This window comes from Condylura cristata, unplaced genomic scaffold (assembly GCF_000260355.1).
Source record: "Condylura cristata isolate star-nosed mole 26May11 unplaced genomic scaffold, ConCri1.0 scaffold00031, whole genome shotgun sequence".
Taxonomy (NCBI): Eukaryota; Metazoa; Chordata; class Mammalia; order Eulipotyphla; family Talpidae; genus Condylura; species Condylura cristata.
This window is the reverse complement of record NW_004567132.1, coordinates 14,672,843-14,689,734: the sequence shown is the minus strand read 5'-3', so window position 1 is coordinate 14,689,734 and position 16,892 is coordinate 14,672,843. Positions and strand designations below refer to the sequence as shown.

Here is a 16,892-nt window from a genome sequence, read left to right as displayed (position 1 = left end):
GCAGGCGGGAATCGAACTCATGCGGAAGCGGCTTCAGACCCTCAGTGCTGTGCTTCAACCCGCTGCGCCACCAGGGAGGGCCAATTTTTTCTTTTTTATCTGGTTGCCCACATGAGCTTCCTTACTGGTTTGCCATTATCTCTCAGTCTTTAGTTCATATGGTGGCCTGAATCATCTCAAAATATAAATTGAATCATGTCACCATGCTGCTGGGAACCCTTTTTCATCAAACTTTCGTTGTTTTTAAGGTGAAATCCTAAACCCTTCATGTGGTCTCTAAAGTCTTGTGTAAATTGGCTCCATAAGCCTCTTCAACCTCATCTTGCTGTTGCTATTCCCCCTCTAATTGGCCCCTTGACCTCTGAGCTATATGTGCATTAACCTGTTACTTCCTGGAAGTTGCCTGCTGCCCTTTCAGTTGCTGCACGTGCTTTTCCACACCCTCTTCCCAATGCCAGCCTAGCCTATTTTGCAGATATCAATGGAAATGAAACTTGCTTGGGAAAACTTTTCCTAACCATGCCCTCTTCCTGGGTCCCCACATTGTTTTCTAGTACTCCCTTTAATTTCTCCTTTTGTAACATGGCTCATCATGACTCATGACTACTCGTGTGTTTCTCCCAAGAGAATGCAAATACCACTGTGGTGAGGACTGTGTTCCCAGCTGAGCCCCAGGCCAGCACAGTGCTCAGAGCTGTGGGCTTCCTGGTAATACAAGTGAGTGCAGTGAACGACCTCAGTTGCAAAGATAAAAGACAAAACCTGAATCCAGCAGAAGCATATGTGAAATAAACTGTTAGCCACAGCATTTAATTTTGTAAATGATATTGACCAGATTGAACAGTTAACAAAGCTACAGGGCACAGAGTAGTAGAGACTAGTTGTTTTCTAAAAAAGATTTTGTTTTATGCACGGAGGGGGCAGAGGGCTCCCCTCTCTTGGTGGTCACCTCCCTCCTGGACGGTACTGAGCGCCTCTCTTTTCTGCTTGGCATTGACAGGTGTCCTCATCCTTTTCCTGGTGAGCTTAAGCTCCCTCTTGTCCTGGGAGCCCGTGAGCAGCTCTGTGATGCACCACCCAGAGCGTCATGGCCGTGGCCATTAGATAGCACACACAGAGTCATTGCCAGCTGGGCTCTGGGGTTCAGGTGGTTGCAGACACTACCTAGTAGAAGTTAGTTTTTATATCAGCTGCTCCATTTTTATATTGATACGCTTGTATTATGTTGATATAAACTGTCTTATCAGTGACACAATTCAGGTTTATAACTTCTGAAAAACCTCAGGTTCAAATAGCTAGTTTTTGGTTATGAGCATGTTGGACTTGAAAGTGCTGACTGATGAACATGTATTCTAGAAATATCCTAGATACAGTAAAAGTCCTAAAATTACTATGATTAGAAACTGAGGCCCTATTTCAAGTCAGTATTTTAGGCACAGGCGTTTGGCCATCACAAAGTACCAGATCAAATGCTTGGCAGGCCTGAGCCCTCTACTTGGACTATGCAGTGGGCTGTGTGTTTTCCCACCTTCATCCAAAATGAAAATGTTGTTTCCCGTTTTCAGCATGTTTGCCATGTAAGAGGTTGTGAGGAAATAAATTTCAAATAGTGCTGAGATTTCACAATGTAGTATAGGCACAGACCAGACAGAAACTCCTTTATGTATTGTTGAGGTCTAATTCTTGAGACCTGCTTCATAAGCAGTGACTGGCCTCAACTGCGCATTTGTCTTTCTGATGGATAGGAGGAAAGATGTGGCAACTGATGGTTTGTGTAGCAGAGATAGGTATCAGTGAAGACTGGCATTAGATACCTACTGCTATGTAACAACTTACCCTACAGCTCAGGAGGTTAAAAGAACATGATTAATTATCTCAGAGTTTCTGTGGGTCAGGAATCTGGGATCAGCTTAGCTGAGTTCCTTTGCCTTGGAGTCTCTCACTCAGTTACAGTCAAACTGTCATCTCAAGATTTGATTGGGGAAGAGGAATTCAGGTAACTCAAGTGGCTATGAACAGACTTCAGTTCCTTGCCACATGGGCTTTTTCTTACAATTTAGCTAACAACATGATATCCAGTCTCATTCTTGAGAATGTTAGGTAAAACTGTAAGCAGGAAGGTTTGGGGCAGTGGTTCTGCCTTACTTGGTCTTCCCCAAGTTGAGGCATCCTAATGCCTCACCTAAGAGTTTCCATCGTAATGCCTCACCTAAGAGTTTCCATTCTCCAGTAAAATCTCCCCAGCCCCTCTCTGTTACTAAAGTCAAGGGACACATTAAGCTTCAGTTTACTTATCATTCACAGGCCCACAAATCATTGTTCTTGCAGTAACCCAGCAACTCAGGTTGCTTAACCCCTGAACCTGGTGCCTTCTTTTGGTCTTACTAAAAAGCACTAGCTGGATGGTTTGTTTAAAGCAGGCTGGTTTGATTAAGTGCCTTAATACTTAATACATTATACATGACTTAATACTTTATACATTATTAAGGAATACACAAAATAAATTGTTGGAATACTGCTATTAGAGAAATCAAACTTTCTAATTGTGTGACAGACATAGGTTGAATGGTATAAAATACAGATTGGGGGCCTCCCTGGTGGCTTAGGGGTTAAGAGTCTGAGGGCTGTCACCTCTACAGTCTGAGTTCGATCCTCAGCCAGGGAGCTGACCCCACATACGGTGCAGCAGACCTCTCCTGTCACCCGCTGCTAACCTCAGTGTACTTCAGGAGATCTGCCTGTTCTCCTCCCCACTCTGTCTGTGGTGAATCCTCACATACACCCCACCCCACCCCCATACCTCTGGCCTACATCCCAGTTCTACACAAAAGTAAATATAATTTTAAAACATTTTAATTAAAAATAAATAAAATGCATTACATAGCCCATGGGAGAGATTCGCTTTCCCAATACTGACAGTTTTGTATCTCACATTTTTCCACTTTCCCGAAGTGTTTGCATTAAGTTCAGTAATATCCCCACATGGAATTTATAAACTTTCATTCGTTTTCTCATAAACAAGTGCCCTCTACAATTTGTTCTCTTGCTCTTGAATATGACGGTTATTTTGGTTTTCCTTTTTCTGTTTGATCATGTACACTCAGGATTTACTTTGGAGCGGTATTTTAGAAAATTGAACTCCGGTTCTCTGTGGCCGATTTCTCTATTGATTGGAAGCAATCACTGTGCTGATTAAAAAAAAAAAAAAAAAAAAAAGCTGCCAAGTGAGTCTTTGGCAAATAATATCATATACCCTCCTACTTACCACCTTTCAGCACCGGTAAGAGTGGATCTGGCATTTAGAGCTGACTTCTGTCATTATGCTGTAGATGGAGGTGGTCATAATAAAAAACTTTTCCTCCTTCTATTACTTTATGGAATTATTATTATGGAGTAATGTTTGGAATACTCATTGATTTCATTTGGCTCTGTGTTGAAAAGATATATTTTTTAAATGCCCTATTTAAACCAACAGTGAATTAAGTAGGTTTTGTCTTAAATGAAGTTCTTTTTTGGAGCTGTTAAAAAAACAAACAAAAAAAAACTATGAAATTCAGCTGAGTAAATTTTAAACTTTATTGGCTTTATTCAGTAATTCATGAATTAGACTGTATTTTAAACTAGCCAAATAGAACAGAGCTCTAAAGAACTACAGCAAATAAAAGACTTTTATAGGCAAACCAGGGTGTGACGACAAGGAAGTTAGCCAGGCAAAGAGTGTATTATTTTTTGGCACGATCACCTGTCAATGGCAAGGGTCTGTTAGGCAGATTATCTTACTAGTGTTGACCAGGTAATTCCAGATTGACTGGTTTTAAGATTTCACTCCTGGGTGAAGCCAAAAACGAATTAAGTAATAAATCTCAGCTTGGTGGTTGGAGACACTTAGCATAAATGACTGTTTTTGGCACTTGTTGTCTTGTTTTTGACAGAACTATCAATTAGCTTTTTTTTTTTTTAAATAAAGATTCATTTATGCACACAAGAACTGGGGAACAGGTGGGGCTGGAGAGAGGTGAGAGGATTCACCAGAGACAGAGTGGGGAGCAAAACAGATTTATTGAAACACACTGTTGAGGGAAGCATTGGAGAGGTCTGCTCTGCCATGTGAGTCACCGCCTTGGCCAGGGATCAAACTCGAGCTGCAGTGGCCGTGGATAGCCTCGTAAGTGCTGTGCTTCAACCCCTTGCACCACCAGAGAGGGCCCTAGTTGTTCTTCTATTGTTCTTTACGTTTCACAATTCTGTCTTGTCTTCTTAGAAAGTTAGAATTTAAGAAGCTCCTATTAGGCTAGACAATATTTTAAACTTTAAAGGGAATTAAGCAATATCTCTTAGTATTTAATTTTTTTAGTATTCAGAAGCAGAAGAGGACATTTCGTGGATAGTGCCAAGATGGAAATGAGTAAAGAAGTAATTTGTTAAAGAAAATTTCAAGAAGCTCCAGGGAGAGTGGAGGTGGGCATGCAGTGGAGATTGAGGGGAGGCAAGATGAAAAGGGAATGTTGCCTAAACTCAGTGACTTGGAGGTATTTATGGGGTTCCTAATAACAAAAGTTACCAGATGTACAAACCTCAGTTTTGCTTTTCAGGAGTTGAGAAAATGACTGGAAAATGAAAAATTAGGTATATGAAACAGATACTGAAGTACTATTAACTCTGTGCTCCCTAGTAGAGAAGAGGTGAGTGAAGATTTCGTTTTTGAAGTGTGGTTAAGATTTAAGAACAGAATAAAGATTACACTGTAGATGATAGTGAACATATCAAAAGAGATTTAAGGCCAAAGAAAACAATTGTTTAAATATTTATGTACTTGATAAAGTCATAGCCAGACAAGCACATAAGCTGTAGATAAAAATTAAGCCCAGCAAAAACTGGAACCAGAATAACCAGAATATTAAACAAGTATAATATATTTATGAACAAATTATTTTATAAAAATTAAAATTATGACAAGTAAAAATTCTTATAAAAGATAAAGATGTGGCCCTCCCTGGTGGCGCAGCGGGTTAAAGCACTGCACTGAGAAACTAAGGCCACTTCTTCATGAGTTCGATTCCCGCCTACCCCGGAGGTGACATGGCATGGCAGACCTCTCCTGGCCCGCCCGCTGCTCTCCTCAGCAGTGTACTTCGTCAGTCTGCCTGTTCTGCTCCCCACTCTGTCTATGGTGAAACCTCTCACCGCTTCTGAGCCTCTGGGCTGTACCCCAGTTCTGTATGCACAAATAAATAAATCTTTTTTTTTTTTTAAAGATTTATTTATTTGTGCATACAGAGCTGGGGTACAGGCCAGAGGCTCAGGGGCGGTGAGAGGCTTCACCAGAGACAGAGTGGGGAGCAGAACAGGCAGATCTACGAAGTACACTGCTGAGGGGAGCAGCGGGCGGGTCAGGAGAGGTCTGCCACTCCATGTGGTCACCTCTGGGGCAGGCGGGAATCGAACTCACGCGGAAGTGGCTTTAGCTTCTCAGTGCTGTGCTTTAACCCGCTGCGCCACCAGGGAGGGCCAAATAAATAAATCTTTAAAAAAAAAAAGATAAAGATATAAAGATGCATACCTCAATAGAAAAATGAATAAAGTAGGAAATACAAATGGTCAGTAAGCATATCTCAAAATAGGCAGCCTCAGTAAAATCAAGGAAATATAAATGTAAGTAACAAATTGCAAGTTTAAAAAATTAAACTGCAGATTTTAAAATTTAAAAATGTAATTGCAGATTAAAAAATTAACATAAATATTGAGAAACAGGCACTTAGACTGATGAGAATTTAAATTCTTATGGCAGTGTGGCAGTAAATCAGGAGCCTTAAAAATAAAACATAGGGGCCCTCCCTGGTGGTGCAGCAGGCTAAAGCACAGCACTAAGAAGCTAAAGCCACTTCAGCATGAGTTCGATCCCCGCCCCGGCGGTGACCACATGGCGTGGCAGACCTCTCCTGACCCGCCCGCTGCTCCCCTCAGCAGTGTACTTGTCATTCTGCCTGTTCTGCTCCCCACCCTGTCTCTGGTGAATCCTGCATCTCTGATCTATACTCCAGTTCTGTATGTATAAATAAATCTTTTAAAAAAAAATAAAACACAGGTTTCCAATAACCATAGAGTGGTTCTTCTAGGAGCTTATCCTAAGGAAATACTTAGAAAAGTTGAATGTAGAAGTTCATCCAATTTCATAGTCTAGTAACACTGGAAACAGCCTGAAGGGTAGTGTGACTGTGTTAACATAGAACTCAGATGGAAGAATTAATGACTCATGATAGTATTACCTGAAGAATGGATTTTGGGGACTGTGTATAGACCTGCATACATGGAGGAAGTTGAGAAGGTATATTATTAATCATTTGTAAATTTGGATTGTTGGACAACTGTTGATAATCTCAGTTTTCTCTTTTTTGCTAAACAATGCATTGAGCATTTATTATTTTTTAAAGTAAAATAGAGCTTGAGAAGTAGGGTAAGAGACAGTTAAGGAAGCTATGTGATGTCTAGAACCTACAAACATCTGGCTTGAAAAACCTGGCTAGCTAAACCTGGGTATAGTTTCTTTTGACTCCTAAAGAATTGTCCATCTGTTTAGTTGATAAGCACAGGATATGGTTATAAAAGCTTGGATTTATAACAGTTACAGGCAAGCAGCTTGTACTAAATCAATAGTAACTTTGATTTAGAACTTCCGAAGCTTTTTGAAGGATCTGATTATTAGAGATTTTCATTTTCTTGTTCCTTGTATTTCTCTTATCCTTCCTCTTGTTCTTGTTCAGAGTCTATCATAATGAATGGATCCAGTGTAGCGAGTACATCGCCAAATGTAAAATCCAAAGAGGACCAGGGATTAAATGGGCATGATGAAAAGGAAAATCCATTTGCAGAATACATGTGGATGGAGAATGAAGAGGATTTCAACAGACAGGTAAAGAAAAGTGGAACGCTAATGATAATGTAACTCAGCCTTTACAACATTTTTTTGGCAGTCTTAACAAAAGGAAAGGGTTCATGGATATTAGAATAACTTAAAAATACATAACACCTGGTCTGGGCTGACCAAGAATTATCTTCAGGTGGTAAGAGACCAGAGTACAGTATCTGGAAGAAGATTCTGGTATTTTTTTCACCTTGCTGATTAAAAGAGAATCAAATGCCATGGTAATCTGGTGGAGACTTCTAGGAAACAGCAGCTGTGTGCAGACAGGCCGGTCTGGCATGTCCCAAACAGTACTCGGACTGGCAGAGTGTGAGGCTGAGACAGAGAAGCAGCTTGTGTGGGGGAAAAACTAGACTGCTTCCACAGAGGGCCAGCCATAATTTGTAGCTTTATATCTCCTTAACAGAGCTGGGTAAGCACCTCATGGATTCTTTGACTACATGGTCCCTTCTGTGGTGTTGCTCTGCCACCCTCATGGCATGTATTAGCTGAATAACTGAAAGACAACTGGAAGCCTGGTAGCTGGGAAAGGGAGAGAGCCAAAGGCAGGCCCACACAGGGGCCTTTTTTAACCTCACCATACCAGAGTGTTCATTCACATCCCTTTAGGGAATGTTGTGTAAATGAGTATTTGCATGGCCACATCCAGATGGGAGGTGGGAATTTGAGTTTAACTGTACAGCTTGGTCTTCTGAAAAGAAGGAAACAAGTTTAGGGACCGAGCCAGCAGTTTCTACCCCAAGTGTCTCACTGTGTCATGATCTGTGAGAATGGCACATAGCTAATGCTTCTCGTCGCAGCCCTGTGTGCAGGTCACCATTTAATAAGGGGGTGGATGGGGGGAGGGGGGAGAATTTGCGGTGAGATCTTGAGTAGTCATGTTAAGTCATAAGTTGGAAGTAATTTCATTGTTATTTTAACTACTTCATAACTTAAACTACTTGATTAAAAAAAATCTGGCTAATTGTGATGCTGAAGTACTCTTTTTTTTTATTTGAAGTCTTAATACCAATGACTTTCCTTTTGAATTCATGAGATTGACTGTATGGGCTAATTGAGGTGGTTTCTATTTTGCTTGACCTTTCCTCTGTTGATGCTGTTAGTAAGCTGTTAATTTGTCACCAGATGCAGGAAAGGAGTCGTCAAATGTGAAGCAGTCTTGTTAAAATCAACTAAATCTGCAGAGAACCCTACTCTCTACCAAGAGTTAATGATGTCTGCAAAGGGGTAGAAAAAATACATACATATGTCGCCTTAGTTTAGGGCAATCAGTAAGAAATACGGAGCTATTGTTTATGTTTAAATACTCATTTATTCTTGTTTTGAAAGAACAACTGCATTGATGATTGTCTATTGGTATGCCCCAAAGTGTTAATTATATCTTTCTAAGGCTCTGAAAGTATTTTTCTCCCTTAGGATACCTCCTTGCAAGAAAAGTGGGCATAAACTTAAGTTGTTTTTGATTTAATTCTTACTGTCAAAGTAGTAGTCTAGTTACTTGTATTTGTAAAATGGAAAATTTAAGAAGTGTTGCTTCTTAAGATTGAGAAGTGAATTCAAGCTCAAGTGACTTTCTGTACCAATGAATAGAAAATGTTACATACTAGAAATCTTAATGGATCTGTGAAGGCTTGGAATTACTGCTGTTTTGAATTTAGCTATTTCCTCAGTCTTATTGTTGATAGAACTTGGTAGAAAAAGATGTTTTCTCTAGCCTATCATCAGAAACGTCTTCATTCTTAGTAGAGTTCATTCTTAATTGCAGAGTAGCAGCCTCTCAAGAAGGTGGTGAAAAACTGGAAGAGGTGAGTGCTCTGGACAGTGAGTCTGAGCTCCATCCCTTTGCTTGTAACAGGTAGAGGAAGAGCTGCAGGAGCAAGACTTTTTGGACCGCTGCTTCCAGGAGATGTTGGATGAAGAAGACCAAGACTGGTTTATTCCTTCACGGGACCTGCCTCAGGCCATGGGACAGTTACAACAACAGTTAAATGGACTCTCGGTCAGCGATGCTCATGATTCTGAAGATATTTTGGTAAGAGCCATATGTATTTAGTTTCACATATGACATAGAGAAAAGGATACAGGACTTGGAGTCACAGAATGTCTTTGTGGCTTTGCTTCTTAGGCAAGGTTCTGGAGCCTTCCAAGCTGCTGTTTCTTCACTCATGGTGTGGGCATTAGCTGAGGTGGTTGAAGCTGTGGCACACCTCCTAAAGACCTGGGAACTGCCCTGCAGCATCACCAACTCTCATTTGCTCAGAGGGCTTTTCAAAGTAGAATCAGGATAAGGGTAGAAACTTGAAAACAAGAGAGTTTTGGTTTTCAATTAGCATTTGCTGCTGTTCTTTCCTTAGATTGCCCCTGTCTTTATGGTTCTGAAAGACACTGTTGTAAAAATGTCCTGTTCATTTTGGAAGGCGTCCACTCCGAAGATGCCATTTCCCACTTATAACTAGAGAACCTAATAAATGAATTCCCTGCCCTCTACGTTTACTTATGTCAGAATTATGCCCTCTGTGTTTACTTATGACTGATACAGTTCTCGCACAGCTTGTGTTCTGAATGATTGTGCCCTGCAGTTTGCCAAGGTTTTGAGTACTTACAAGGGAATTCGGTAACAAAGAGAGTACAGAAAGATTTTTTTAAATAACCAAAGGATTATGGTAAGCAAACTTAGTTGATGAAATACGCCAGTTTTCATTGCGTTAAGATACTCAGTGCGTTGAGAAATTCTTTTGGGGGTTGAATTTATTTACCAGCCTCTAATGAAAGCATCTGGAAGGTACAGGAGTCTTAAAGCAAGAAGGGAAAATGAGGTTGCTCAGGACTCAGTGTGTCAAGAGCCATTGAGAGCAGCCCAGCAGTAACAGCCTGTGTTGCAAAGAATTCTACTTCTTTTCTCTTCTTGAGACTAAGAGGAAGGTACTGGGAATAATGGAAGCAGAGAGAAAACAAGCTTTCAAGTGCAGCTTGCCTTGGCATTTATCATCTCTTGATTTTTATTTCAGAGCAAAAGTAACCTGAACCCGGACGCCAAGGAATTTATTCCCGGAGTCAAGTACTGAGCTGACAGAAAGCTTTGAGGAGGACTTGTCTGTCCCCCCATCTGGGGACAGTGCTGCACAAAAGGGCAGAGCTAAAGAAGGGGGGTGGGCGGGCAAAGGGGTGCACAGCTGGGAAGGGGAACAGTGGTTTAACTTGACACTGTGACTAGAGGAACTAATGTGCTCAGTCTTACGCTCCATACCTCTGAGTAGTTCTCTTTTTGTTCGACTTTCATTTGAAGCAGTTTCCTATACTATTGCTTTTGGCCGCAGCAGTGGCTCTTTTTAGTTAGCCATCTTTTCCCCCTTCATCAGAAGTGTTCTGCTGAAAGTTAAGTTGACCAAGAAAATTGGGTGTTAAGAAATGCCCTGCTCACCCCACTGTATACTTGCCAGGGACAGTGAACACCCAAGAACTATGAAGAGAGTTTAAGACAGATGGGAAGAGGGACAAAAGGAAGAAGCAGGTATTGCAAACCAGGGTACACCTCTGAGCTCCCCTGGCCCCTAGGGATTCCTGGCAGTGGGCCAGGATTACTAGTGACCTGCTGGTAATTACCAGGGAGATTCATCTCCTTGCCCTGAACCCCATTCAAGAAAACAGACTCAGAGAACTAGCATACAGTCACTATTTTTACTGGTTCATGGTAGTTGAAAGTCAGAAAGGGAGGTCTGTGGAGGGTTGTTGTCACTTGAGTCTCTCAGTTGCAGTTGGCTGTTCCTAAGCTGCTCTCCACAGCCACCATCGAACTCATCATCAGGGGGAAGACAGTAGGGTTGATTTGTCACTTTATCCCTTACAGCACCTAGTCCTCTGTTGCCTTCCACCCCAAGCCTATTTTTAAGAAAAGATTGTTACCAAAGGGGGTGAGAGGCATCAGCTAGAGCCTAGAGAAGTTATCCTTGAATGGTTTCTTGTTTATTGCATCTCACATTTACTTTGACACTTTTCCCCAGCTCCACGAACATTCACTCCAGCAGGTATATTAACTCCCATAAAAAGGTTAATGTACCTTTATAAGTAAATCTGTCTTTCACAGGACACTAGCAAGCAGCTCAGTTTACAACTTGGATACTTCTCTGAACCTTACAGAGTTATGCAAAGGGACTCCAAAGAAGCTGAGGAGAGTGAGTCCCAACTAAATTTGGAAGACTCTGTGACCCACGGAAATAGTTTCAGCAATGAGACACTTGTCGTTCTCACACCCCCAGCTCTGCAGATTTGCTAGGTTCCTCTCTGGGTGCATTTCTTTTTTTCTTTCCTGCCTGTAAGTCACGGGATTTTGTTCCTTTATGAGTATTGACTAAATTGGGCATCAGGAGCTGTGATAGAGATGTAGGTGGCAGAGTCAGGTTTTAAGAAGAGCATGTCCAGTCCTGATCATTCTCCCAGGACCAGGGCTGCAGGGCCTGAGGAGGACATGACTTCTGGGTGACTGCTATTGTCTCATGTGGTAGGCCTAGCAGGAAAAGGTGGTGTAACTTGAAATACAGTCTGTATATTCAGTATGTGGATGTGGGACAGAGGTCGGAAGAAAAGGACGAGGGTCAGGAAAGCCGAAGTTTTTCCTTTTTCTCATGAGCTCCCATTAGCTTTTTTCTCCATTAATTTTTTGAACAGGCACACACTAATGTCAGATTTAAAATAAGAACCCACACCTTTTCTTCCACGTCATTTGAAAAAATGGTCTACGATAGTTCGCCTGTTGAGACACACTTAGGGAGCTTGTATGGCCAGATGTGCACATTCATCTCCAAAGCCTCTACCTCGAGAAACTAGAACTCTTAACTTGTTTTTCAGGGAGGGCTATGAATAAATAAACTTATTAATCCCAGACTCAGCTGGGGTTTTCGCATCTAAAAATGACAGGGTCTATTAGCAAATAGCGGTTCCTCTCTTGTGGGACTGCTTTTCCTCCTTCGGTCTCCATTAGCTTGTACGAACTCAGAATTCTGAAGGTTGTTGGAAATGTGTTGGGTTTGCACAAGGAGTCATTCTCTATACCATGCATGCGTGTCTCCGTAATGAGTTCAATGGCTTTTGGTCTGGAAAGTCTGACTGGGTCGAGAGCAAGGCATTTCTTCAGCCTGAAGAAAGCTTGCTTTTCTGACACAAGTACAGACCCAGATGCTGTATGCGGTCCCAGGTGCCTGTCCTTCCATTGCCTGTGTAGTTGGTTCCATTTTGGACGTCAGTCTTCAGCATGGTTTCAAGGCTTATTTGGTCAGGACTGAAAGAGCTTGCCGCCCAAAGAGCAGAACCCGGAGGCTGGACTGTTCCGTCCTATTCACAGTGTGCAGCGACTCCAGGGTTAGGAGCAGCTAGCCACTCTTAAAACGTATGGACTTGTGGTTCTGACGGTTCCTCGTGTAACTCAGCTCTTTTCTCTATGTATTTTATGTTATGAGGTGGAAGCACAGTTATGTAGATTACAGGCTACGGTTAGAGCTAACAAACCTCTCAGCAGAAGATGCCTAAGTTTTCTTGTTGGAAATTCACTAGGGAAAGACTGGGAGCCTCTCTCAGTCTTCTTCATAGGAGAGGTTTTGGGTACAGCTCAGTCTAGCCACCTTTAGTCTTTAGTGGGAGGATGGTATTTATCAATGATTAATTTGATGTTGAATTTTAAGCCACTACTGCGTTCAAACTTTGTTTTTTGTTTTGGCAACTGGAATTTTGAGAATTTGAATGGAAATAGAGTATGTATTTTTAACAGTTGTCAACTCTGGCTGGTTCCAGTGTTAGTTTAATAGTGACTAACTTCTGGTTTTTGTGGTTATTTGACTCTTAAAACTCTGAAGGTAGAAATTCTCTCTTGTTCTTCAGGGGAGAGAAAATGTCAAGGAAAGGCAATTTCAGTTTCTCTAGGCTTTGAACTATAGCTGAAAACTTGATGGTCACAGCCTGCGTAGCTTTGGTTCAGTTCTTGCTGCAGCAGTTGACTTTTGAGGATCATGTAAGGTCAAAACAAAATAAGGCTGGACCTTTGCAGCATCTTTAGTTTAATGGCTGGGGTCTGTTTCATGGGGCCTCTATAGTGAGGGGATCGCTATAACACTAACTGGCTCTGAAAATGTTCTTAGTGAACTACTAAGCGACAGTTTTTTAATTGTATGTTGCTATAATGTCGAAGTTTGTCTTGATTGTAGAGGCTGGATGGTAGTCAGTTGACTAGTCTGGCGGTTTACATGTGCCAGAGGAAAACTGTGTCAAGTAGCAACCAAAGAACCCAGCTTCACTGAATGTTTTTGTCAGTGCTGCTGCAAACCCCACGTGAAACATTGGAAGCCCAGGAATCTTACCCCACTGTGATGGGAGTGTTCCTTGATGGTTCCCTCAGCGGAAGTTAATGACGTTTCTTGGTATGTGGATGAGGTACGAAAACAGGCAAAAACCTAATTTGCCCATGATTTGGAGATGTCCGGCCATTGGGAAAGCCACTCCACAGCAGTAGTAGAACCCTCATTAGTTTATGTTGGTGGAAAGAACAGAGGATTGACCAAGTCTGGTGTGAATCACAAATGTTGCTGTCCTGCCTCTCCCACAGTCCCTCGTGAATCCCTCCCTCCTCCTCCCCATTGCCCACCCCTGGTGCATTTTGCAGCCAGCTCTTTGCCACCTTGTGAATTTCCTCCACAGACTTGGTTAGTCACAATTTGAGAAGTCTTTCTGCCACCACTTTGTTTTTTATCTTTTGCCTTTATTTCTCCCTTCTTAAAGCTGCAGTTGGTGACGAAGGGATTAAAGAGCAGCAGACCAACCCAAGATACACTCAAGTTTCCTGCTTACTCCCTGGCTATCACCTGCCTCACCACCTTCCCATTGTCCCCCTCAATCTAGCTTTTTCAGAGGAATCAAAGGAATAGGACAGCTGAGTATGCAGATTCCATAATGCACCTAAGAGATCCACTGAGCCAGGGGACAGGAAAGAAATTTGCAAAGGAAGTAAAGTTAAAAGCAACCTCTTTATTCCAAAAGCCCCCTTAGATCTTGTTAAGCGGAGTCTTAACTTGTGAGGTTTGTTTGAGCTTTTTTCCCCACTCCTATGTTCTTACTGGCTACTTTTCATTTAAAAATAAGGAAACATCCTAGGATATTTAATTCTGCAGAAAAATTGACCTGAAAGAGTATGCTGTTTACTTTAAGACAGCACAGTGTTTTCACTCTGTAGTTCTACAGTAAGCGATAATCCTGTCCTACTGATTGTGAGTCTTCAGGAATATTATAATGCTGGATGGTGATTTGGAAGTAGGAAGCCTTCCCCACCCCCCCCTTAAACTTTATTGAAGCATATTTTACATATTATCAAATTTACCATATCAAGTGTAAAATTCAGTGATTTTTAGTAACTTTCCTGAGTGGCACAGCCATAACCATAACTCAGTTATACATCATTTTTACCCTTGCCCCAGCAACACCCTTCATGCCTATTTACATGGTTCCCAGCTCCAGGCAGCTACTAATTTTTTTGTTTATAAATTTGCCTTTTTTGGATGTCGTATCAATGCAATCACATCATGTGTGGTCATCCCTGTTTTGTTTTTTTTTTTTTTACTGAGGCTGTTTCTGAGGTACGCCAGTGAAGTTCACCATTATGCTGGTATTTTGTTCTTTACTGTTAAATATTATTTCATTGATGGAACAATATCTGATGGGAAACATCTGAACTTTCTGCAACAGTATCCTACAAAGCTGAGCATGTATATGATGGGGCTGCCTTTGTTAGAAGGAGCACAGCCAGCAGAGGAAGTCAACAGAAGGAAGGGAAGGGAGCTTGTGGAACAATAACATACCACAGTTTGCCTGCCAAGAGTCTTATAAACGCCTGTGGTCTGAATGACGCCCTCAGAACACAGGAGTCACAGGTGAAACTACTGTGCGTGTCAGAGGTACTGCTTCTCAGCCAACTTTGCCATCAGAAAGACCACGGCAGTAGCCTGAATTGAAGCTGAAATTCTGTTTTGCAACTTCTTCTTTATAAGGAACTTTTGTGCTGTCTACACATCAGGACTAATGAAGCATCTGGTAATAAGTACGAGCACATGTTTTGAGTGAACAAGAAAGTGAAACCATCAATACTTTGTTGGATGTTATTCTCCATGAATGAAAGGGGAAATATCTGAACTTTCTGAAACAGTTATCATCTCCTACACAGCTGAGCAGTACCTTTGCTGAAAGTAGCCAGCAGAAGTCAAGAGAAGAAAGGGAAGGGAGCTTGTGGAACAAGAGCCCCCTTAAGGGTCTTGTATAGCTCAACTGCGTCGGTGTGGCTGAGGTGCTGGTGGCACCCGGGTGGCTTTAGTACCTCCTGCACGCCTAGCTCAACTTTGGACATTTATCCCTGTTTCACAAGTGTTCAAAATCTGTTTTTGCTCTTTTTTCCCCCTCAAACACTAGATGGTAGTTAATATTTCCTTGGGTTGGGGTGGGGGGACAAGTCTTTAAAATAATTTTCATAAAAATTAAAAAATGGAAAAAAGTACTTTTTAAAAAATTTGCTATACAAATCAAATGGCAGCTGTTGAAAATCTCAATAAAAGCACTTGCCAGCATTGGTACCGTTTGCGTAAGACTGGGTCATTGTGCGTATACTACAAGGAGATATGTGTGGTGTATGTGTGTCTCAAGGCTCATCACTTTAGATGCCTAAATTTCCATTCTAAATATTACTACAAAATAACAACATTGGCTTGGAAGTCGTCCTGAGTGAACCCCACCTCCCCCTTCTCTGTGCCTTCAGCCTAAACCACAATTTGTGAAGGTGTGACAATTCCCTGCTGTGGCTATTATGAAAATTAGATGTAATTCAAATCTAATTTAAGGATTACATTTATCTGGCACATAATGTGCACTATATACATATATATATATATATATGTGTGGTAGCAATAGTGGCAGTGTGTACAGTTTTGAACAATGTTTCTAATTTATACTTGAGCATAAAAGGGAATTGAATTTTTTTTTCCTGTTTCTAGGCAAAATGACTTCATCTAGAAAACAAGGATTCTGTATTTGCATTTTAGCACTGACAAGAACCTGCGACATTCCAAGACTGTCTTGGCCACCAGGGCTACTAGGTTACCAACTAGATGTTCCTGCTGGAGACTAGTTTTGTAATTCACATTTAATTTGTACATAGCTCAGATCTCACAATAATTGTCCAAGGGGCTCACACCATGACCCCTAAGATTTGCTGAGGGCTGTCACTTTTGCTTCCTTCTTAAACCATGAGGAAAGGAAGCCTGAGTTTTCTTGCCTATGTCGAGCTTTTTGAGGTACCATAGTTATGTGTATTAGGATCTAAACTATTCAGTGTAACAGCCTTGAAAATGGAACAGTGTATTCACTCATTTTTAAAAAAATACATTAAAGTTATTTTATGTAGTAAGTACAGAAAAGCATGCATTGTAAATATGCAGTTCCATAAATTTTCACCGACTTTCAGTTGGTATAAAATGAGTACTCAATTACAAGTATATGAAGGCATTCCATGAATCTAGAACTTGTTTCAAGCTCTCCTGCCTTGTCAGAAGGCTGCCATAGTCTCACATAAGATACATACTTCCAATACCCGGTAGATCAGAATCACATTAACTGCTCCTCATACCTTATTTGAGAAAGAGTTAAGTTTAAAAATAAAGGGAGAGAAACATCAAAACTCACTTTTGACATTTTTTATGGCAACTTCTGTAATAAAAACCTTACTGTGATAAGCCACTTCATCACATCGCCTTTGGAGATGTGTTCCTAACGAAACTAGAAATAACTCTTGACCTTGCCACTTCTGGTACTGCCTCCATTATTTTCAACCAACATTTATTTGACAATTATGTGCTAGAACTAAAACCATCAAGATAGGCGCCTTGCTCTACTCTAACTACAACTGCCAGCTGTCCGACTAAAAGAGACTCCTGAGAGTGACGGT

At 41.3% G+C, this 16,892-nt stretch overlaps 1 protein-coding gene across 2 annotated transcripts in view; it reads left to right on the top strand.

Moving 5' to 3' along the window:
- Nucleotides 1-15,511, top strand: part of PAIP2B (poly(A) binding protein interacting protein 2B) — a 30,400-nt gene extending 14,889 nt beyond the window's left edge. Inside the window, exons 1-4 of one of the 2 annotated variants that reach the window (XM_004691501.2) lie at nucleotides 4,464-4,682; nucleotides 6,762-6,910; nucleotides 8,778-8,954; nucleotides 9,931-15,511. In XM_004691501.2, coding sequence (XP_004691558.1) covers nucleotides 6,773-6,910; nucleotides 8,778-8,954; nucleotides 9,931-9,987 — 372 coding nt within the window. In that variant the 5' untranslated portion in view covers nucleotides 4,464-4,682; nucleotides 6,762-6,772 and the 3' untranslated portion in view covers nucleotides 9,988-15,511. Of the gene's footprint in view, nucleotides 1-4,463; nucleotides 4,683-6,761; nucleotides 6,911-8,777; nucleotides 8,955-9,930 lie in introns of those variants that run through there. The other variant, XM_012731581.1, reaches the window with a different exon arrangement.
- The last annotated feature ends 1,381 nt before the right edge of the window (nucleotides 15,512-16,892 follow it).